The following is a 24,146-nucleotide window of genomic DNA, read 5'->3' as shown; positions in this document are numbered from 1 at the left end:
TAAGTACATCAGAAGCAGGAAGCCTGCCAAACAGCTAGCAGGGCTACTGGGTGAAAAAGGTGCTAAAGGAGCACTCCAGGAAGACAAAGCCGTTGCTGAGAAGCTAAATGAATTATCTGCATCAGTCTTCATTGCAGAGGATATGGGGGAGATTCCCACACCTGAGCCATTCTTTTTAGGTGACAAATCTGAGGAAGTGTCCCAGATTGAGATGTCAATAGAGGAGGTTTTGGAATGAATTGGTAAATTAAACAATAATACATCACCGGGACCAGATGGTATTCAACCAAGAGTTCTAAAGAAACTAGGGTGAACAGACAGCAAATGTGAAAAATGGGGATGGGGATGGGGGTATAAGCTCATAAAAAGATCCAAAAATCGGGACTGTCCCTATAAAATCGGAACATCTGGTCATCCTAAAAGGAACTCAAATATTAAATTGCAGAACAACTAACTGGTATGTAACCTATCATTTAAATCAGCCTCTGTACCAGATGACTGGAGGGTAGCTAATGTAATGCCTATTTTTAAAAAAGGTTTCAGAGGAGATCCTGACAATTAGAGGCCAGTAAGCTTAACTTCTGTACCGGGCATATTTGTAAAAAACAGAATTATCAGACTCATAGATAAACACAATATGCTGGGGAAAAGTCCACATGGCTTTTGTAAAGGGAAATCATGCCTCACCAATCTACGAGAATTCTTTGAAGGGGTCGATAAATATGTGGACAAGGCTGATCCAGTGGATATAGTCTTGGACTTTCAGAAAGCCTTTGACAAAATCCCTCACCAAAGGCTCTTAAGGAAACTAAGCAGTCATGGGATAAGAGGAAAGATCCTCTAATGCAGGGGTAGGCAACCTATGGCATGAGTGCCGAAGGCGGCACACGAGCTGATTTTCTGCGGCACTCACACTGCCCGGGTCCTGGCCACCGGTCTGGGGGGCTCTGCATCTTAATTTAATTTTAAATGAAGCTTCTTAAACATTTTAAAAACCTTATTTACTTTACATACAACAATAGTTTAGTTATATATTATAGACTTATAGAAAGAGACCTTCTACAAACATTAAAATGTATTGCTGGCACGCGAAACCTTAAATTAGAGTGAATAAATGAAGACTCGGCACACCACTTCTGAAAGGTTGCTGACCCCTGCTCTAATGGATCAGTAACTGGTTAAAAGATAGAAAACAAAGGGTAGGAAGAAATGTTCAGTTTTCACCATGAAGAGAGGTTATTTACCCTTTCTCATGACACAAGAACCAGGGGTTACTCAATGAAATGAATAGGCAGCAGGTTTAAAACAAACAAAAGGAAGTACTTCATATAACACACAGTCAACTTGTGGAACTCATTGCCAGAGGATGTTATAAAGGCCAAAAGTATAAGTGGGTTCAAAAAGGAATTAGATAAGTTCATGGAGGTTAGGTCCATCAAGGCTATTAGCCAAAATGGTCAGGGATGTGACTCCATGCTCCGGGTCTCCCTAAACCTCCAACTGCCAGAAGCTGGGACTGGATGACAGGGGATGGATCACTCAAAGTTACCCTGTTCTAGTCAAGCCCTGTGACTCTTCTGGAGATGGGGCAAGAGCTATGTTATTAGCTGTTGTGGTATGTGACATTTTTCTAAAATCCCCAGCTCCTGAAGGCAAGTTATTAGGTGAGAATCTCAGCTTGCATTTTTTAAAGTAAGTTTCTAGCTCTGGGGATTGCAGCAAAAAGTTGAACACACATATCTGGACACCTGACCCAGAAAGGTGAGGTTGCGTGATTTACAATGGAAAGACAAAAAGGATCAAAACCCAGAAAGCAAATCAAAACCACCCAACATTTCTTAGTTTAAAAAAATCTCAGTTTTAAAGCCAGTCTTGTTCTGTTTGGGTATGTCCACACTGGAATAAAAGGCTCGACACACAGCCATCACTGGCCCAGATTAGCTGACTCAGGCTCAAAGGGTTATGGGCATAAAAATGTCTGTATAGACATTTGGGTGTGGGCTGGAGCCCGCATTCTGGGACCCTCCTCCCTTGCAGAGTCCCAGAGCTTGGACTCAGGCTGACTACACAGAAATCTTAGAGCCCCGCAGCCCGAGTCAGCTGAGTAAACGTACCCTTTGGGTGCTTGGGTTGGCAGCGCTGCACCCCCGGCTGACTCCAGCCATAAAGCTGGCTTGCTTCTCCCAGGAGGATCAGCTCCATGTACGGGTGCTCTGCAGTGGCATGGAGCCAACCGAAGGGCTCTGACACCAGACACCCTTCCTGCTGCCAGGGAGTGTGGAAAGTGGGTGTGGCTGGGGCATCCCTGCTCTATGCAGAGCCTCAGCTGTGTTCTCCGACACTTGTAGCTATTGTGGTGTGGCCTAATTTACAGCAGCCCCCAGGCTGCTCTGAATACAGCATAGGGCCTGGCTCTGCACAGTCACTGCTCTAAGCACAGGTGTTTTGGGATCTGGCCGATAGTCTAGCGCTTGGTGTCTACTGCTCATGAAGACTCCATCTATACTGAATTGTAGCGGAGCCATCAGTAGAGGGTGTTACACTTTAGCAGTTCAGAGTACAAGGTCTGAAGCTAGCATGATCTGGGATAATCACATCTCCTTCAGTCTGTGCATTCTGCTCTCCTTGACACCAGTGCAACCCTGGAGTAACTGCATTGACTTACACAAGAGTCTCTTGAGATGTACACGGCAGAACATCTGAATCTGAGCCCAGTATCACTATCATGCTTGGCTCCATGATGTATAATTAAGCTTTGGTTTAAAGTCACATCAAGTGGATTTACTTCGTTTTGATCTTATCTACTTTTTTCAGAAGAACCATTTGTATAAAAAGTTTTAAAGTTTGACTTCAGTGGGGCTATTTATGGGCTTACAATTAACCAGGCACTTAAGGGTATCCAGAGTGGTCAGCTTGTTGCAAGACTAAGCTTGTAGTCCATTCCCTGCCAATGAAGGATTGCCAATGGAATCCTGAATGCTTTGTCCAGTTGAGTTTTAACTGTCCCAAGCAGTGCAGTGAGGTTTCCAACAGGTCCCTTGGGAGACCACTGCACAGCCAGATACTACACATTTTATTGAGTTTTCCCTCAGATTCATTGAAAGTGGGATTTTTGTTTTTTGGCTTGGGTTTAATTCCATCCTTCCCCTACCCCCTTGGTTCCCCCATTCTCCTTCCCAGGATTGTTTTGCTCCCTTCACCTACAGAGAGATGTTTATTACAACCCTCCCATCACCATCATTTGGACATTTTGTTCTTTTAACCTTTCCTTACAAGTCAATCTCTCTCTACTTGTGGCTCTTCTCTGATTTCCCTCCAATTTGGCAGCATCAGCCAATGACGAACTCTGACGTATAACTGTAGACACTTTTCTCTATTTTAAATAAACAGCAGCTCTATTTAATGGACAAAATGTATCATTAATTATCTGTGTTATCACAGAATCTCAGAGCTCTCAATCCTGGAGCAGGACTCCATTACATAAGAACGGCCGTACCGGGTCAGACCAAAGGTCCATCTAGCCCAGTATCTGTCTACCGACTGTGGCCAATGCCAGGTGCCCCAGAGGGAGTGAACCTAACAGGCAATGATCAAGTGATCTCTCTCCTGCCATCCATCTCCATCCTCTGACGAACAGAGCCTAGGGACACCATTCTTACCCATCCTAGCTAATAGCCATTTATGGACTTAGCCACCATGAATTTATTCAGTCCCCTTTTAAACATTGTTATAGTCCTAGCCTTCACAACCTCCTCAGGTAAGGAGTTCCACAAGTTGACTGTGCGCTGCGTGAAGAAGAACTTCCTTTTATTTGTTTTAAACCTGCTGCCTATTAATTTCATTTGGTGACCCCTAGTTCTTGTATTATGGGAATAAGTAAATAACTTTTCCTTATCCACTTTCTCAACATCACTCATGATTTTATATACCTCTATCATATCCTCCCTTAGTCTTCTCTTTTCCAAACTGAAGAGTCCTAGCCTCTTTAATCTTTCCTCGTATGGGACTCTCTCCAAACCCCTAATCATGTTAGTTGCCCTTTTCTGAACCTTTTCTAGTGCTAGAATATCTTTTTTGAGGTGAGGAGACCACATCTGTAAACAGTATTCGAGATGTGGGCGTACCATGGATTTATATAAGGGCAATAATATATTCTCAGTCTTATTCTCTATCCCCTTTTTAATGATTCCTAACATCCTGTTTGCTTTTTTGACCGCCTCTGCACACTGCGTGGACATCTTCAGAGAACTATCCACGATGACTCCAAGATCTTTTTCCTGACTCGTTGTAGCTAAATTAGCCCCCATCATGTTGTATGTATAGTTGGGGTTATTTTTTCCAATGTGCATTACTTTACATTTATCCACATTAAATTTCATTTGCCATTGTGTTGCCCAATCACTTAGTTTTGTGAGATCTTTTTGAAGTTCTTCACAATCTGCTTTGGTCTTAACTATCTTGAGTAGTTTAGTATCATCTGCAAACTTTGCCACCTCACTGTTTACCCCTTTCTCCAGATCATTTATGAATAAATTGAATAGGATTGGTCCTAGGACTGACCCTTGGGGAACACCACTAGTTACCCCTCTCCATTCTGAGAATTTACCATTAATTCCTACCCTTTGTTCCCTGTCCTTTAACCAGTTCTCAATCCATGAAAGGACCTTCCCTTTTATCCCATGACAGCTTAATTTACGTAAGAGCCTTTGGTGAGGGACCTTGTCAAAGGCTTTCTGGAAATCTAAGTACACTATGTCCACCGGATCCTCCTTGTCCACATGTTTGTTGACCCCTTCAAAGAACTCTAATAGATTAGTAAGACACGATTTCCCTTTACAGAAACCATGTTGACTATTGCTCAACAGTTTATGTTTTCCTATGTGTCTGACAATTTTATTCTTAACTATTGTTTCAACTAATTTGCCCGGTACCGACGTTAGACTTACCGGCCTGTAATTGCCGGGATCACCCCTAGAGCCCTTTTTAAATATTGGCGTTACATTAGCTAACTTCCAGTCATTGGGTACCGAAGCCGATTTAAAGGACAGGTTACAAACCTTAGTTAATAGTTCCGCAACTTCACATTTGAGTTCTTTCAGAACTCTTGGGTGAATGCCATCTGGTCCCGGTGACTTGTTAATGTTGAGTTTATCAATTAATTCCAAAACCTCCTCTAGTGACACTTCAATCTGTGACAGTTCCTCAGATTTGTCACCTACAAAAGCCAGCTCAGGTTTGGGAATCTCCCTAACATCCTCAGCCGTTAAGACTGAAGCAAAGAATCCATTTAGTTTCTCCGCAATGACTTTATCGTCTTTAAGCGCTCCTTTTGTATTTTGATCGTCAAGGGGCCCCACTGGTTGTTTAGCAGGCTTCCTGCTTCTGATGTACTTAAAAAACATTTTGTTATTACCTTTGGAGTTTTTGGCTAGCCGTTCTTCAAACTCCTCTTTGGCTTTTCTTATTACACTCTTGCACTTAAGTTAGCAGTGTTTGTGCTCCTTTCTATTTGCCTCACTAGGATTTGACTTTCACTTTTTAAAGGAAGTCTTTTTATCTCTCACTGCTTCTTTTACATGGTTGTTAAGCCACGGTGGCTCTTTTTTAGTTCTTTTACTGTGTTTCTTAATTTGGGGTATACATTGAAGTTGGGCCTCTATTATGGTGTCTTTAAAAAGGGCCCATGCAACTTGCAGGGATTTCACTTTAGTCACTGTACCTTTTAACTTTTGTCTAACTAACCCCCTCATTTTTGTATAGTTCCCCCTTTTGAAATTAAATGCCACAGTGTTGGGCAGTTGAGGTGTTCTTCCCACCACAGGGATGTTGAATGCTATTGTATTATGGTCACTATTTCCAAGCGGTCCTGCTATAGTTACCTCTTGGACCAGCTCCTGCGCTCCACTCAGGATTAAATCTAGAGTTGCCAATCCCCTTGTGGGTTCTCGTACCAGCTGCTCCATGAAGCAGTCATTTAAAGTATCAAGAAATTTTATCTCTGCATTTCGTCCTGAAGTGAAATGTTCCCAGTCAATATGGGGATAATTGAAATCCCCCACTATTATTGAGTTCTTAATTTTGATAGCCTCTCTAATTTCCCTTAGCATTTCATCATCACTATTACTGTCCTGGTCAGGTGGTCGATAATAGATCCCTAATGTTATATTTTTACTAGAGCATGAAATTTCTATCCATAGAGATTCTATGGAACATGTGGATTCGCTTAAGATTTTTACTTCATTTGAATCTACACTTTCTTTCACATATAGTGCCACTCCTCCCCCTGCACGACCTGTTCTGTCCTTCCGATATATTTTGTACCCCGGAATGATTGTGTCCCATTGATTGCTCTCAGTCCACCAGGTTTCTGTGATGCTTATTATATGCCTTTATCACAAGGCACTCTAGTTCACCCATCTTATTATTTAGACTTCTGGCATTTGTGTACAAGCACTTTAAAAACTTGTCCCTGTTTATTAGCCTGCCTTTTTCTGATGTGTCAGATTCTTTTTTATGTGACTGTTTATCATCTGATCCGGCCCTTACATTATACTCTTCAGTCCTCTGCTCCTGACTATAACCTGGAGATTCTCTATCATCAGACTCTCCCCTAAGAAAAATCTGTGTCCGATCCACACGCTCCTCTGCAGCAATCGGCTTTCCCCCATCTCCTAGTTTAAAAACTGCTCTACAACCTTTTTAATGTTTAGTGCCAGCAGTCTGGTTCCACTTTGGTTTAGGTGGAGCCCCTGTCTCCTGTATAGGCTCCTCCCATCCCAGAAGTTTCCCCAGTTATGAACCCCTCCTCTCTACACCATCGTCTCATCCACGAATTGAGACTCTGAAGCTCTGCTTGCCTACCTGGCCCTGCGCGTGGAACTGGGAGCATTTCTGAGAATGCCACCATAGAGGTCCTGGATTTCAGTCTCTTCCCTAGCAGCCTAAATTTGGCTTCCAGGACATCTCTCCTACCCTTCCCTATGTCATTGGTACCTACATGTACCACGACCACCGGCTCCTCTCCAGCACTACACATAAGTCTGTCTAGATGCCTCGAGAGATCCGCAACCTTCGCACCAGGCAGGCAAGTCACCATACGGTTCTCCCAGTCATCACAGACCAGCTATCTACGTTTCTAATAATCGAATCTCCCATTACTAACACCTGCCTTTTCCTAGAAACTGGAGTTCCCTCCCCCAGAGAGGCAACCTCAGTGCGAGAGGCAACCCCAGCACCATCTGGAAGGAGGGTCCCAACTACGGGAAAGTTTCCCTCTGCTCCCATTGACTGCTCTAGTTCCCTGGGCCGTTCCTCCTCCTCAACAGCACAGGAGCTGTCTGAGCGGAGGTGGGACAATTCTACAGTGTCCTGGAAAGCCTCATCAACATACCTCTCTGCCTCTCTTAGCTCCTCCAGTTCCGCCACCCTGGCCTCCAAAGTCCGTACATGGTCTCTGAGGGCCAGGAGCTCCTTGCACCGACTGCACACATACGCCACCCGCCCACAGGGCAGGTAATCATACATGCAACACTCAGTGCAATAAACTGGATAGCCCTCACTCTGCTGCTGGGCTTCTGCCTGCATTGTCTCCTAATTAATGGAAGGGTGGTTTACAGAAAGGAGTTTTGAAATGTGGTTCGGTTTATAGGTTTTAGGGGGACCACAGGGAAGGGGTTAGGGCTGGCGAGGGACTCCCACGCCCTTCCCACTCCCCTTCTAAACTCCCTTGCGAAACTCCCTGTTAGCAGCCCCTGGTCGCTTGTGCGCGGCTTTATAAAGCCCTGGCCTGAGTGAATGCCCCGCCCACTGATTAAGGCTCAGCCAATTACCAGAGGCTTTGAGCTTTCAAACCTGCCTCCAACTGCCAGCCAGAGCACACGGTCCCTCAACCAACCAAACAGACTGACAAACACAAGCTCAGCACACAGCAAGTAACCCCCAAACACAAACAAACACACACTACAGACAGTCACTTACCCCACAGATGCTGTATTTGCTCCTCCTTCACCTGGAGAACTCCCTTGCGAAACTCCCTGTTCGCAAAGCTCCCTGGTTGCTTGTGTGCGGCTTTATAAAGCCCTGGCCTGAGTGAATGCCCCTCCCACTGACTAAGGCTCAGCCAATTACCAGAGGCTTCGAGCTTTCAAACCTGCCTCCAACTGCCAGCCAGAGCACACGGTCCCTCAAACAAACAACCAAACAAACAGACTGACAAACACAAGCTCAGCACACAGCAAGTAACCCCCAAACACAAACAAACACACACTACAGACAGTCACTTACTCCACAGATGTTGTATTAGCTCCTCCTTCACCTGGAGAACTCCCTTGCGAAACTCCCTGTTAGCAGCCCCTGGTCGCATTGTGCTAGGCATGGTGCAAACACAGAACAAAGACGATCCTTGCTGCAAAGAACGTGCAATCTAACTATAAGACAAGAGACAGCAGATGGATACAGACAGATGGGGGAGTCCAAGGACCCAAGGAAATACAGATTGGTATGATGGGCTATGGTCACCGCTGTCAAGGTTTTTGTGGCCATCGCAGCAAAGGAGAGTTTTGAGAAGGGATTTGGAGGAGGGTGAGATAGCTTTGTGGCTGTTTATGAGGAGCTCCTCCCAGGCATGAGGAGCAGCATGGAAAAAAGCATGAAGGTGCCTGTTTGAAAATTAAACAGGTGGTCAACAGTGGCTGACTTCATGGGCTGACGGGAGTTAGGAGCTGATACATGGATAGTGAGTGAGAGATGATCGGTAGGGTGGGGACAGGCTGGGACGGCGAAGACAAGCAGCCTGTGTCTGATGTGAGAGAGCAGGGAAAGCCAGCAGATGGATGCAATAGGTGATGTATGTGCTTCTGGAAGTGAGAGAGATGGTGTGGAAGCTGTTCTGGCGGGTGAGAGCACAGACTATATGGCCATCAGGAGAGAGGCCTTTGAAATTACACTGCTGTGGCCTTCTAGAGTGAAGAGAGTCAGGCTCCCTCCATGATGGCCAGCAGTAAATGCCAGAGTGGTACATATTCCAGCCAGAGCTGCCCTGCTCCTGGAGCTGTGGATGTGCGCGGAGGGAAGAGAAGACCCTTGAGACGGGATGGGGGAGAAGGGACCCGAGGGAGGATGTGGCTGAAAGAAGAGGGAGACAGGAAGAAAAGTAAGTTAATTCTTCTGGACTCAAAGCATCCACACCGGGAGTTAATCAGCAATAACTAGCCTGCTTTCAATTCCCACCTACCTCAACCCTGTGTAGATAAATCTGAAAATATGTTCAGGGACCGCATTGGGGCCTCTGCTTTAAATCACTGGTGTAAGGGAAGGGGCAGGATGAACCCGGGGTCTGTGCAGCCCAGGTGAGCAGAACATGTAATCACAGGCACAGGCTGGCTCAGCCATGGGTAGGACCCTTCCCTGCACCAGAGACACCTGCTGGTCCCTGCATACCCAATGGGACCAGGTTTTTACTGCTGTTGTGCAGGATGTTCAGACAATGAGTCCAGCTCCCTGGCAGCTCAGCTGTTCCTCCCCTCCTCTCCTGGGCAGCACTGCAGCGGGTGGCTGTGAACAGAGAGGCCCGAGCGGTTAATTTCAACCCTGCTTAACTTGCACAGAAGGGACGGTGCCAATATCTACAGCCTCAGAGTTGATGTTCATTTTGGCACCTTGGTTGACTGAGTTTCTGGCGCATGCTGTACCTGCCATATCAAATATTTATGCAGAGGAGTACACAGCGAGCTCGGTATGTTAAACTGCTGAGACAACAAACACAGCAGCGTCAGAGAGCTGTCCCTTGGGGACCCTGCAGTGAGCAGGCTTTGACAACGGACATAAATGCACGTGCTAATCTCCATGAGGGGAGTGGGTCTCCACCCTGGTGCTGGAGGAGGGAGAGTATGCCAGGGGTGTCACGGGTTAGATGATCTTTGAGCATCCTGCTTTGGTGCCCCATAGTGCTTCTGCTAAGAGCAGGCACCTCCTGAGCGTCTCTCCCACACATGCTAGCGAGCCAAGGCCCATGATGTTATAACTCGAAACACATTCATCATGAGGTATCCCGAGAATCTCAGAAGTTACATGGGGTATGTTACCATGTCTGTCAAAGACGTATAAGTCAGTAGGTGGTACTAGGCACTCAGAGGGGTAACATCATTTAGCTAGAACAATAAGAGATTCAGCCACTGTATGACTGTAGCGCACAAATGCTGCCATTTATTGAGACCTCAATTTCAATCTTAGCTGAGCCCTCTAGACAGAGGAACACAGCAGCACTTGCTACTATTTTGGCACCACTATGTTTTGTTTGCTTGCACAGATATAACCCAAGAACAATTCAGAGAGACAGACAAAAAACAGGGAACTATGTTGATTGGTTATATTCTGAGCTTCCAACAGGAAGTTCATCACAGCTGACAATAAGCATTTCTCCATGTTCTAATGCCCACATGTTAAAATAAGTGTAAGATATAGCACTGTCCGTAACATCACCATCTGGTGACTCCCAATAACCTTACATAATTTACATTCATTATTGTACAATCACCATTGTCCTAATTCTCACTGAAAAAACGAAACTACATTACAAGACTATGGAGAAGGGGCAACCACAGCTGCTGTCTGTCTGCTGCCTCTCTCAGTACTTTGATGCTAGTTTCTAGAAATAGAAACCATGTCATCAGCCTGCCACAAGCCACTTCCTTTGCAGTTCCAGACACCTAGAAGAGCCTCCTGCGCTCATGATCTTTGTTCACATCTCTTCTGAACACATCTTTTCTCCCCTGTGCATTTTGGTTCCTCCTGTCCTTTGGTGTGACTTGTTATTTCACTCTGGGAAGTCCTGGAGTTATGGCTGGAATCACAGCTGCTCTGGGGTTCAGAATTTTGTTTTGTGGTTGAGTCAGACAAAACCTGGGGCTATGAACAGTGCACCAGGCCGTCCAGACAGATGCACCCAGCTCCCTGTTAAAGATTCTGGGAGGCCTTTCCTGCACTGAGCAGAACTAGAGTGATCCCTAGGAGGAAATCTAAACACAACGAGTCCCATCACATTCCCCAAGATCTGTGCACAAATCCCGCTTCTTCTGAGCAGAAAGGAGAGCCAGGGGGCTCTCCACAGGGCAGCATTTGTGAGCGGGGCAGGGGATGTGCATTAGTCCTCTCCCTAGAGCTCTACATGGACTACCTGGAAACATTAATCTAGTTCCATGGGCCCTTGTGCACTGGGAAGCTAAGACAGACCATGGGGAATCTCTGGCAGCCCAGCTCCTTCAGGGCTGTGCTACCCTGGGCCTGGTGGGACCCCAGAGCCAGATGGGAGGCAAGGAGCCTCTGCATAGCTAGCCCAGTGTTTTCCTGCAGCCTAGGAGATCTGTAAGGTTTGGGGTCAGAACCTCCCAGCAGCAGGGTTTGGCAGGAACTCTGCGAGGAAACCTCAAGGAATTTTCCTTCACCTGGTCCCCTCGGGCTCTGTGTGTATCTGTGTTACTGCTAGAGAGAGAAACCAGGGCCCACCCCTGCAGCCCTTGCTCCAATGAGGAGTCAGGCCCTAAAGCAGCACAGATGCTCTGTGGGGAGGGTAGGAGACAATGTTTCCTCCCAAGGGCCCCATCCTGCTCCCAGCGGTAGGTTCGTTCGCTGCTGGAGGGCAGAATTGGCCTCCACGTGTGCTGCTGTGTCTGCTGCGGAAAGTGCCTTTGACGTGTGCTAGACGAGGAGTGTTACACAGCACAGAAACATGGTCAGGCTCAGACTGACACGGGGCACCTTAAACAATAGAGTGTGTGCATGGGGCAAAGCTCGGCGCCACCACAGACGGGCACAGCTGCCCACCATGACATGTCCATTAGCCGAACTAACCCATTTTGAAATGATGATCAGTGACATAATTTTAAAAACATACTCGTCCTGACAAACTAAGGAAAGACAAGAGCTGCCAGACCGACAGCAGGAGTGGATTGGTCACTGTGCCCTCGGGCTACAGCAACCCATGGGAAAAATGTGCCCTGCTAATAGAGCTTGATCAGAGACTGCCATGATGTGACTTGTGTGTGTGGCGGGGGTGGGGAATCAGGATGCACAAGCTAATGAGTATCAGCAAATGCTCCACCACAACGAGGAACCACTTCTCGAAGTGAAACAGCATTTTTCCTGTACAACAGTTGAGGGAGTGCATTTCGGAAATGATAAATACCACAACAGCTCAGAAGTATCCAGCATCCAGCTGAAAACAGCAGGGGAGTGCAGAGAGCCAGCAACTACACAACTGGAATTTGGCCAAGACACTTGGCCAACTCACCTCTGCTTGCAAGATGTTTCATGGGCTCTAATAACCACAGGTCACCATGACCTCAGTTTTCTGCCTCATCCAAAAGAAACTTAGTTTTTCTGACCCATTTCAGGGATTTTTGCCCTCTGGCTGCAAGAGATTTCTGCGGAAGTCACTTTCTTCTCACCCACTCTGATTAAAAATTGGGAAAGAACATAGATAAATTGCAGCTGTGTAAATAGCTCTCAAATTTCCTTAACAAACCAAGGTGGATTAAAAAAACTTTGCAGCCTAACAGGAAAGTAACTGATTTATTTGCAGAACAGGGCAAGTCTAACTAAACTGCTCTGGCTTAGGAGCTGACGAAAGGCCAGCCAGCTCTACCCACCTGCTTTAAACTCTCATTTCTCTGCAGTTGGTTAAGTATTTTCTTATCTGGTATGAAAAGCTTCACGGTGCAAATATTCACAAGTGCCTGTATCTTTACAGTTGCAGTGATTCAAATTGGTTAGGAATAAATTCTCTTTTATACTGTGTTTGCATTTAATAACCAGAGACTAAAACAAATGGCCAGCAGCTGTTAATTGCTTCATTTTCCATTAACCTTCGACAGATATCCAGTCAGCTTCCATGTTTGCATCTGCAGCGGTCTCTTTAGTGCAGGGGTTCTCAACCTTTCCAGAGCCTCATTTGTCTTGTGTACCCACAAGTTTCACCTCACTTAAAAATTTACAAAATCAGACATAAAAATACACAAGTGTCACAGCAGGCTATTACCGAAAAATTGCTCTTTTTCTCATTTTTACCATATAATTATAAAATGAATCAATTGGAATATAAATATTGTACTTACATTTCAGTGCGTAGAGCAGTATAAACAAGTCATTGTCTGTATTAAGTTTTAGTTTGTACTGACTTCGCTAGTGCTTTTTATGTGGCCTGTTGTAAAACAAGGTAAATACCTAGATGAGTTGATGTACTCCTGGGAAGCCCTCTGATTACCCCCAGGGGTACACGTGCCCCTGGTTGAGAACCACTGCTTTAGTGTCTTTATGTTACCTACAGTTGATCATATAACAGCCACTACTGTTCTCATGCTATTGCTATTAGAACCCTCTGTTTTCCCATTATTTTTCTGTCCTGCTTTCCTCTCTGTGCTGTTCTCCAGATCTGACCCTTCTATTCGTATTTCACTTTTTCATTACAAAGTGAGTGTAAATTGCAAAACTCCTTTTAATTCCAAGAAGTAGCATTAGGGATTCAGATCAGAAACATACCAGGCCTTGTGCTACTCAGATACCTAGCAGAAGTATAAAGAGCAGATTCAATAAGAACTACAAGGAGTTTTTGGCTTCCACAGCTTGGTGCCTGGCTCCAGTTGGTGACAAAGGAGAACATCTGACGAAGTGGGTATTCACCCATGAAAGCTCACACTTCAAAACGTCTGTTAGTCTGTAAGGTGCCACAGGATTCTTTGCTGCTTTTAAAGGAGAACAAGTCACCTTCTGGTGAACTCTAAAAATTGAAGGTCTGGAGCCAGATTTTCAAAGTGCAGCACATCCGCCAGTGAGCACACCTTTGCACATGCCTAGTCACTCATGGAAGTGCCCAGTAAACCCACCCAGATCTGGTCTTTGCATGGGCACAGGACCAATTATGTGTTCAAGTGCACTAAAAGAGCAAACTGGGTGCACACAATGGGATATTTGTACATGTAAGTTAAGTGAACACAATGGTACGTGGCTAGCTCTGGAATTGGCCTAGTGTAGGACCTCTCCCCTCATCTTAATCCATTTTTAATTTTAATAAGTCATTTTCATTTAATTGTAGCTTTTAACTTCCTTATCACGCCCATGACTGTCTGCATACATAACTATTACATACTCCCACGTTCAGAAAGAACCGTCAGTCACTGCCACCGTACGTGAGGAGGCTCAGCAATGAGCTCCATAACAAGAACAAAAGTTTAACTGCATGGCATACTGTGACTACCAGCAGAATCACGAACCCAGGGCTGGAAAGGAGCACTTGGGCCAGCTTGGCATCGCTTGCCTGCTCACAGTTCACATAACTCCCTCCATTGTTAATAAAGAAGTATTTATCTGATACTTGCTATTCCAGAAGCGCAGTGGTGGGAGTTTGTCTGCACACAGCTTTCACCCCAACAGGAAGTGATACTGGTGACTGACAGCTCATCTGAGAGTTCTGAAAGGGGTGGAGAAGAGGCATGCAGCAGCAGCCCAAGGACAGGCTGGGGACCCAGAAGTGCCTAAGTTCTAATCCTGGCAGTGACACCAGCTCCTGCTGCCACCTTGGGCAAGTCATGTACCCTTTGAGTTTCAATTCTCCATCTGTGAAAAGAGGATAAATTCTATCTGGCCCGGCAGCTCTGTGTGCGTGTCATTGTCTGCAGAACGCTAAGCCAATGAGCAGTGCTGTAAATGTGCACCATTGGTCAGCCTGAACGGCGTGGTTCTGAGAAAATTGCACCATGGAGATAGGCTTACCAGGTGTCCATTTTTCAACCAGAATGCCCGGTCGAAAAGGTACCCTGGCGGCTTCGGTCCGGCAGTGAGTCTTGGGTGCTCCTGGTCATCTTTGGTGCCAGTGAATGTTCTTCCTACCTGCCCTTGCTCTGTGCTGCTCCCGGAAAGCAACCGGCAGGTTCCTGTGGCCCGTAGGCACTGGGGTGGCTAGGGACTGGGAGGCTCTGAGCACTGCCCCTACCCCCAGTGCCAGCTCCGCAGCTCTCATTGGCCAGGAACCGCAACCAATGAGAGTTGCGGGTGGCAGTGCCTGCGGACACCAAGGCAGTGCACACCGTGCAGAGCCACCTGCCCACCCATGCACCTAGAGGCTGCAGGGACCTGGCGGCCACTTCCTCAGAGCCATGGTAAGCGCCGCTGGGACCCCACACCCCAACCTCCTGCCCCTCATCCCCAGGCCCACCCCAGAGCCCACCCCCCTAGCCAGAGCTCTCACCCCTCCACACCTCAGCCCCCCTCCTGCATCCCAAATCTCTCATCCCCAGCCCCATCTGAGCCTGCACCCCCAGCCCAGAGCCCATATCCACTCTCACAACCCCAACCCCCTGCCCCAGCCCAGTGAAAATGAGTGAGTGTGGGGAAGAGCAAGTGATAGTGGGGGGTGGAGCAAGTGGGGGCGGGGCCTCAGAGAAGAGGAGGGGCAGGGCAGGGGTGTTCAGTTTTGTGTGATTAGAAAGTTGGCAACCTTACATGGAAAGTATAAAATAAAGCTGCTGTTCGAGTTGCTGAGCTTCCTTGCACACTGATGGAGCTGTTGCTTAGTGATCAGCTTCATCCCCACCATCAGAGATCGAGCAGAGACAGTGAAGCCGGGCAGAACGTTTGCTTGCTATCACAAAAATTAAACACGTTCCGCCAACAAGAAATAATTCCCAAGCCCAGCTTGGATGTGGATAAAAGACTCGGAAAGCAACCCCTTTTGCCTCTATCCATAACATGGAGATAATAATCCTTATTTTTTTGTTTGTCTTGCCTATGCAGACCCTAAGCTTTGTAGGGCTGGGGACCTCACATCTGCACAGCACAGCACCCACCACAATAGTGCCCAGATCTTGGATGTGGCCTTCAGGGGCAACCGTAACACCACTAAATCAAACAATAATGAGCTGAATTGGCTGGGGAGCCTGTGAACTGTGGCCCGCGACTGATGGACGCTGACCTGCTCTGGAGTTTGCAGCCATGCGTTGGGGGTCTGTTAAGAGCCTCAGTGGTGCTGAGCGTACAGCAGCATTTGTTCAGTGCATGGGGGGAGTGGAGGTGTGGTACCATGGTACCAGTGCAAGCTACATACCTCTTCATCATTCCCTCCACATTGGCACCATAGAGGGCAGGTCCGTTTCAATGACAGAATATGAACTCCTATGATTTAAAAATACACATAGAATTCAATCCTGGAGCCCTTACTTACCTGAGTCCCTTTACTCCAATGGGGCTACTCAGGTAAGTAAGTGGTCCAGGATCAGCCTGTGATAGACCTGGCCATATCCTGGACAAACCTTATTGAATTAAATGTGTGTGTCATTGTGGGCCAGGGGCTGTCTGTAATTCCACAGGGGAGGGAGTCTGCAGGTCTCCAGGAACTAAGAATAGTGGAGGGCAAATTCACTCACGTTGTAACAACTCCGGCCAGGCACCACTGCCTGAAAAGACTCACGGATACTGGTTCCAACTGGATTCTCTAGATTATCCAAAAGTCCTTTCTTTGTTGGTTAATAGCCAGCATCTAAAGTGACTTCGGCCTGCTTTCTGATCCAGCACCTGGACAGGCCCTTCTAGCCACGGGAGGGGCCCCACTCCTTTCTGAGCAGGGCTGAAGGGACTCATGGAGGTGCTTGTTCTGAACCTGTCCCCACAGGAAGACCCCGGTGTGGGATTCGAAGGACTGATTCCAATCAGAGCCGGTGCTGGGGTGATCACTGGTAAGCTCTTCAGCATGTGTGTAGGTTCTTTTATTGTTTTCAGTGTTTTCTTTGTCCTGCTTTCACCTCAAGCATGCCCTTGCTTAGAAAGGGCTGCGCAGTAACTTACACCTATGGATGATTACGCTGTTGAGAGCCTCTGAGGGGAAGGCAAAGCAGTTGGCTCAGGCAGTCTGACAGCTGAGGAATTCACAGGCAGAGAGCTGTGCCGCTCAGTAGGGAGAGAGACACAGGTCTCCACCTAAGAAAGGTAATGGCTGAGGAGCCGGGAGCTTGAGAGCGACTGCTGTGCTGGACCAGAGACGCCCTGATCTGTGACAGAGCCCACAGAGAAAAAAAGAGAAAATGTAAAAAATACGAGTATTGGAAAAAACATGTTCTCTATAAATCTCCTTTATTTTCCCTTCTGTGTAATCAAGTGGTACTTAGTGTTCCCAGAATTTCACAGTGCAGGTGACACAAAGGATACAGAGGATAGCAGCGGTAGCTTAACACCGGGGTATCTTATCTTTTCCAGTAACAGGCATCCTGCATCCCTGACATTCTCTGTACACTTGTGATCTGCAATGGAAAATAGCCCTACAGCCCAGCGTTTCCAATCCTTATTTATAACACATGCCCTCTCCACACAAGCTCCATGTGAGGCCTCCCTTACTCTCAAGAGGTTTCACGACAACAAACAGCATTTACAGCTGGATTCAGACTCCAGCCACAGGTACAGTCCGTGTCCTCTAAAATGCTGTAACTGACGTAGGAGGGCAGGGTCGGGATGAGCGCCAAATTGGTTTGAAATTCACTTTTATCTCACATCAGTTTGAAACAGAACAAACAGCAGGAGCAGGGGGCGTGTGTGCTGTATACCCGTGCTGAAGTTGGACGATTGATCCCCAGCCTGACCAGCAGTGCCGGGAGTCAGATCATGTTCTTACAAGCAGCCACTCCTTAGAGAAGGGGTGAGGTGCTGAGCAACTCCAGCACTAGCAAAGACAAAGCAACAAACATCCCCGAGTCACCAGCCACATCTACTCTCATTAGCTGCAGAGATACTAGGAAGGTTTCTGAGGAGACACTTATTGTCATAGTGCCATTTCATTGTGAAATATTAATAAAAGGAAAGAAATGAGGCCCCTGGCAGCATCCACTCAGGGCTTTGTACTCAGACCATCCAGGCATTTCAGTGTCCTGTGGGGATGGTTCTTATCCAGTGTGGGTGTCTGGGGGTTGTTGAGAAGGCAGGTTAGGCAGGGCCAAAGGGGGGCCAGTTAGCGCCAGACATGAGGATGCTATTTGTGCTGGGGACACCTGCCCACTAGGAGCTGGACTGAACCTCTCCCAACCCAGCTCACTCTCCCCAGCGCACTGAGCACGCAGTGACCATGGCATCCCCTCCCTCTCAGCCCAGAGGGGATCCAGGCCACCAGCAGGGCTGGAGGCTGCATGAGCAGGACGTGCTCACAGGACGCCCTGCATTAAGTAACAACAATAATCCCTCTCTGCTGTTTCCTACAGGGGTTCTTCTCTAACCAACAGACCTGAATGGCACAGTCCCTGGCTACAGCCCTTCACGGCGTTAACGACCTCAACACCAAACAGCCGGCCAAGCTCCCAGGAAGCACCACCCAGCTCCAGAGAGCCCTGTCCTGACTTGCTTCTCCCTCTCAGGGCCCTCGCCCAGCCCTCTAGTGAACACCAGCGAGGCCCAGCTGCACTGAGGGCTGAGCGCCTTCGCTCAGCCAGGCGCACAGCTGAGAGGCTCAAGCCCCTGACAGGGGTTATTAACCCATAAATCTCCACGCTGCTGGCTGGCTCAGCATGGCTTTCTCCATGGGCTCCAGTGAACCAAGGTATGGCAGGCTCCACGAACTCTGGACGGGATGTGACAATCTGTCCGGCCCATCCTCAGGGCAGTGGATCTAGGCAGGAGATTCTCAGTAGGAACAACTGGGGTCTCTGGGGGTGGAGGGGCAGGAGCAGCTGCTGGGGCAGCCCCAATGTGGTTTTATTCCCAAACTGGCCCAGATGCCAAGTGCCTATTTGTCTTCCAGAGGTGAAAGTCTGCCCATGAAGGGGCATTTCTAGGGCTCTCTAAGCCCCGGGCTTTGGGCCTGTTGCTCCAGCAGCCAATGAGAGAGCCAGGGAGGGTTCCAACCCCCTTTAGATGCGCTCCCTCCCAGTGCACGTCTGGGCCCTGGCTCTAGCAGTGGCTCTGTCTGCCCCCTGGTTACAGTGCCTGGCAAAGTCGGCCTCTCTCTACTGAGATTTTGCACATGCGGAGCCGTCTAGATTTTTCCTAGCCTGACCCTGCATAATTAAGTCATTTAGAGGTCACGCCGCTGTTTTCCCTAGAGACGGCTGTGGAGCCGTGTGACTCAGCAATATCACGAGGACGGGGAGCAGAGAAGCTGTGACTGACCTATTTCTGATCGAATGGAAAACGCTGCTTTTGTTTCCCATTTTAGCTCTTTTCTTTGAGACATCTACTAGCATCATCACAACCGGCCTGCCCTTGGCAAGTTCCCATTAATGAGAGAAATCCATCCGGGGGGGAGCCCACCTGGCCTCATTACACCAGGAACAGATTTGTCTCATTGTACCAAACCTTCCCCTGCCTCCTCCACAGCCCCGTGGAACATGTCCTTGGAACAGCAGGACTAGGAAGGGGCCAGACTCAGTCTTTTCTCAGTGTTCTGAAGCCCCGATCCTGCCCAAACTGCCTCGTGCAGAGAGACGTGGTGTTCCGGACCCGCCCAGCTCTACCTACCACTGATCAGTTTTAAGATCCGAATACACGCAGTGAGTGGGTGCTGTCAGGCCAGTTATTTAAAGTGTGGCTCAGTAAATATACAGCCAGTCCGCAACTGCGGTGGGCAGGTGAGTGATGACGTGCAGCCTCACGCGCCAGTGGGGCTCCATGGGATTGTACCGGGTGTACGGGTACTTGGAAGTAAGTGCATCCGCGATGTCGTTCAGGACAAGGGACATGTCCTTCAGGCCGCTGTTAATGAAGGACTTCATCAGGGTTATCTGGCGCGTGAAATACGGTTTCCCATAGTCTTCCTGGACAGTTTTGCTGGCTCCTCTCCATAGCTCCTCTGCTTGGGCTTCGATGCTCTCAGGCGTCAGAATGCCAGTAGCAGCTACAAAGTTGCTGGGCTCAATGAGGATAACACGGACTCCCCAGCGGTACATTTCCTGCCGGAGGCAGTCGGAGAAGGCTGCCACGCCAAACTTGGAAACGCAATAGGAGGAGCGGGAAGGGCTGGCCATCCGCCCTAACATGCTGGTGATGTTCACCACACGACCTGGAGTGGGCAGAGACAGGAAAAGGAAATTGGTAGCCTCTGTTCTGGGCTGGACAGGATGGACGCCCGAATAAACTGGTGACAGGATAACCTGTTCAGGGAATAATCTCCAGACAACAAACTCTGTTCTGGAGGACAAGGGGCTCTTCAGCCAGGACACGGCAGCAAGCACCCTCCTTTGAGCCTCATGCTGCTGACACATCCTCTCCCTCAGCCCTGGATGCTGACTGACATCCAGAAATCACGCTGTCGTCAGGGGTCCCCAACACAAACATTACTGGTCATCTTCTCAATCTACGCCCTCTCCTCCCTGTGCCTGGAAGACCTTGCTCCTCTCCACCTCCACACCAGGAATAATTCCGCTGGTACACACATTGTATTTGCTAGCCGGGTATTAGCCAAGGAGGAGCAGGGGACAGAAGCAGAAGCAGCCATGTTTGTTGTGGGCACACGGATGGGGATTTCCAATGGCCATGGCCACTCCATCCATTCCATAAATTCACCAAAGAGCTGCAGATTATCCTCATTTCCGGGTAATGCAGACAGGGCTGGCTCAGGACCATTTGGGGCCCAAAGCTGGGAGCCCCAAGACTTTCTGGCCTTCTCTCCCCCCCCACTATCCCCTCCCCCGCCCAATGCCAGTGCAGGGGAGTTTCTCTGCAGTCCATTCACATATCGGTCTGTGTCTGGAACTGGCGGGTAAGCATGTAGAGAGTGATGGGAGAGGGATGGAACTTTCCTGTTAAACAGGAGGGGAGGGAGCTGTGATTGCGGCCCTGCTGCAGCTGTGATAAAGGGGAGATGTTCTGATCCCCCAGGGACAGCTCATGCTGTCCTCACCACGGTGCTCTGCCAGCGCAAAGTGGTTTGTACTCCAGCAAGGCTGGGAGCAGGAGTAGTAAACCTCCTCTAACATTTCATCCAGCTCCTGGGAGGGCGGGGGGCAGCGCACTGGGGAGCCTGCAGCCACAGGTTCCGCTACGGTCGCTGAACTGACCCTGAAAATCCTCTCAGCTCTTGCAGCAATAAGGAGTTTTATGGCGCCAAGCTCTGGGGCTTGAAATGTTACAGCCACATGGAGCACAGTGGCACACTTGGTTCCTACACTATTGTTCACACCCTCTATGCATCCTCGCCATGACAACGGAACAGGAATAACAACATATAATCTTGGCTGGGCAGTTACTTATTATAGGGCAGCTGGGATATATTTAGCAGCACACAATATAAATGATATCTGGAAAAAACATCTCAGTGTCACCTCTTGTGTGTCTGTGTCTCCCTTCCCAGAGCAGGAGGCTGGGCTTGCATCCTCCAAGAGTCCTTCAGATTTCCTCATATTTACCACCTCACTGGCGTGTTTAGCTGGGCTGGCTTTTTGGGAAGCATCTAAAAGGGCTCAGTGCATAGATATTGTTATAACCTCATTTATCATCCTCTCTATAGCTCAGGTCCCCTCAATGACAGGAGTTACACAAGGTGACTTGCTATAGATCTGCAAAATGCTCATATTACAGGCCAAATCCTGCCCTCCATCATGCCTGTACAGCCTCAGGGGCTTCACTGTACTTGCATAGGTGTCACTAAAGGCAGAACTTGAGATGTTTTTAGTGGCTTTTCCCTGTTGCTTTGCAAAGCTTCTGACTGCAGCCATGCCAGAGGCCATCTGTACCTTTAGCTCTGCGAACAAGGGGCAGGAAAGCCTTGGTCACTCTGACAGTTCCCCACAAGTTGACGTCTGCCACCTCCTTGTACTTGTCTATGCTTGTGAATTCCACCTCTCCGAAGGCTGATACTCCAGCGTTATTCACCAAGCCCCAGAGCCCTGCCAATAAACAAGAGAGTTAAAAGGCTTAAGTGAGGGGTCCCTCAGGGAGAAACAGCTCTTCTAGGATTTTTTCTTCTCTCGGGGTAAAATAATCCACTGGCAAAAACAGGACATTTTCATCTAGGACAGTGAAATACACCAACAAAGAGAGGAACCACAGTGGGCTAAGGTAACATGGGAGTAACAGAAGTAGGGATGTAAATATTTTTTTAGAAGTTAATTGTTTAAATGATTAAAAATATTTTGTTTAAATGGTTAATCAATTAAAGGGTCGGCCGGCCGGCCGGGCTGGGGCTGCTCCAGACGGCGCGGGGGTTAACAGTTACGGTGGATTAACCGGTAAGATTAATGCTGATCAGTTAACTGGTTAACATTTTAAATTCCCAAACAGGTGAGACAGAAGGGCATCAAAGCATTGGCTCAAAGCACCATAGAAGTCAGTGAGGGGCCAGCACCTGAACCTGCAACAGGAGGACTGCTGCTTGCTGTCATGTGGTTGGCTGTCCTGAGGCTGGGACGGACAGACATGCAGGATGGGGCTGGATCTGTCCCACTAACCATGGTCCACCCTGGCTGGTGTTTGACTGAAGAGCACAAACAAGAGAAGTAGGCCCAAGCTCTCCTGGAGCAGCTGCCTCCCCAGCAGTGGCCCAGTGTCCTCCTCAAGCCAGAGAAGATGAAGGATAACACTTGATTTGGGGAGCCTAACCTGGGGTCTGATTTCCAGAGGGGCTCAGCACCCACGGGTCCCACTGACTTCTGGGGGAATGAGGGTGCTAAACAGGCTCAAGATGGGCACCCGAAACATCAAAGGCCACTTTTGAAAGTCCTGACTTAACCATGGCACGTCTGCAGGGTTCTGCCATCCAAGTTCTTTCTCCTGTGTTTGCAGAGGGCAGCAACTCGTAACCAGCCCACAATTTGGCTACTTTCAATCCTTACTACAGCAGAACCTCGTTAGTTTGCACTAAAGACAGGAGCCTCCAGCAGCGTCTGCAGGACTGAGCCCTTAGATTTTATGTTCTCCGACGTAAGGACTGTCTTTCTTTTAAAGTCCTGTTTATATCCATATGGTGCTATGCAAGCAATAGCCAGTGATAATGACAGAGCAAACAGTAGGAAAACAAGGATCAGACATTGCAAAAATCTGACCAGTTATTTAGTCACCTATTTATTATTTCTGTTGTGGTAGGGCCCAGTCATAATCAGGGTCCCCATTATACTTCTCTGCTCACCTGTCGTACCACATCATGAACAGGCCCCTCTGCCTAGCCAACCGTAGCAGACTCAAATGCCCTTGTCCTCTCTGAGCACCTTCTCCCATGCTGTTCCTTATGCCTAGAATGCTCTCTCCAATTCAGTTCCTTCACCCTCTTTCAAATCACTTCTCAAGTCCCGTTTCTACGGTGATGGCCTCAGCTAGCTAGATACGGGTAACAGGTAGGCAGGTGGCCTGTTGGAAGAGCCACTGAAACCTTGTGTTCATTTATTCTGATGTCTGTGTACATATGATTATTTTAAATTGAAGATTGTAAATTATACATATAGCTAAATACAGGCAACGCTGTGTCCCTATTTCTGCTACACACGCTGCTCTCATCTCCCAGACAAACTCTCTCTGTGTTACACACCCACCTGTTAAGCGTTGTCCTTATTGTAGACTGTAAATTCCTTGGGGCAGAGACTATCTTTAATTATATGTTTGACCAGCACCCAGCAAAATGAGGCATCGATCCTGATGATGGTCTGTGTGGCGACAGCACGCACAGATAATAAATAATGATAAGAATACTACGGTACTAGGACACTGAGTGCCTGATTAATCCCTGGTGACACTGAGTGCCTGATTAATCCCTGGTGTAATTTCACTGAAGTAAGAGAGTTCGGCAGAGACTTGTATTGTCAGTGACTTCGCCAAGGCCAGAGAGGGAACGGGGCTTACAGCAGAGCTTTGGCACAGGAGTTCCTGGCTCCCTGCCATGTCCTGGCACAGGTCTCTCTGTAACCGGAGCTTGTATAATACATTTCGTACATTTAGAACCATTTCTGAAAAAGCTAATTAAAGCAGTTAATCCTTTATGAGATTCCATCATTAGTCAATCATATCACAGTAGTCTGTAACAGAACTTTGATAGTCATCTGGCACATATGGGGCATGCAGCACAATCACATGTTTAAAGAGCATTATCATTATTATTTGTTTAGTGTCAACACTGGTGGGTGCGGCCCAAGACCAAAGAGAAATAGAGACTCTCCCCACCCCAAAGCGTTTAGCGTCTCAGAGCCCAGACACTC

General features: G+C 48.0%; 2 protein-coding genes across 4 annotated transcripts in view; both read right to left on the bottom strand.

The window, feature by feature from the left end:
* Positions 1-7,996, bottom strand: part of LOC120372442 (very long-chain specific acyl-CoA dehydrogenase, mitochondrial-like) — a 47,540-nt gene extending 39,544 nt beyond the window's left edge. The window contains exon 1 of the mRNA XM_039489585.1: positions 7,978-7,996. The gene's annotated coding sequence lies outside the window, so the exon portion shown is untranslated. The remainder of the gene's footprint in view (positions 1-7,977) is intronic.
* Positions 7,997-17,098: 9,102 nt separating this feature from the next.
* The window catches only part of LOC120372010 (D-beta-hydroxybutyrate dehydrogenase, mitochondrial-like), a 31,238-nt gene continuing 24,190 nt past the window's right edge, over positions 17,099-24,146 (bottom strand). For all 3 annotated transcript variants that reach the window (XM_039488647.1, XM_039488646.1, XM_039488648.1), the window contains 2 exons: positions 21,696-21,848; positions 17,099-20,023 (listed from right to left, as the gene is read on the bottom strand). In XM_039488647.1, coding sequence (XP_039344581.1) covers positions 19,554-20,023; positions 21,696-21,848 — 623 coding nt within the window. In that variant the 3' untranslated portion in view covers positions 17,099-19,553. The remainder of the gene's footprint in view (positions 20,024-21,695; positions 21,849-24,146) is intronic.

The sequence above is a fragment of the Mauremys reevesii genome, linkage group 9, assembly GCF_016161935.1.
Source record: "Mauremys reevesii isolate NIE-2019 linkage group 9, ASM1616193v1, whole genome shotgun sequence".
NCBI classification, from domain to species: domain Eukaryota; kingdom Metazoa; phylum Chordata; order Testudines; family Geoemydidae; genus Mauremys; species Mauremys reevesii.
Note: the sequence above shows the minus strand (reverse complement) of the source record. Positions and strands in the feature narration are given on the sequence as shown.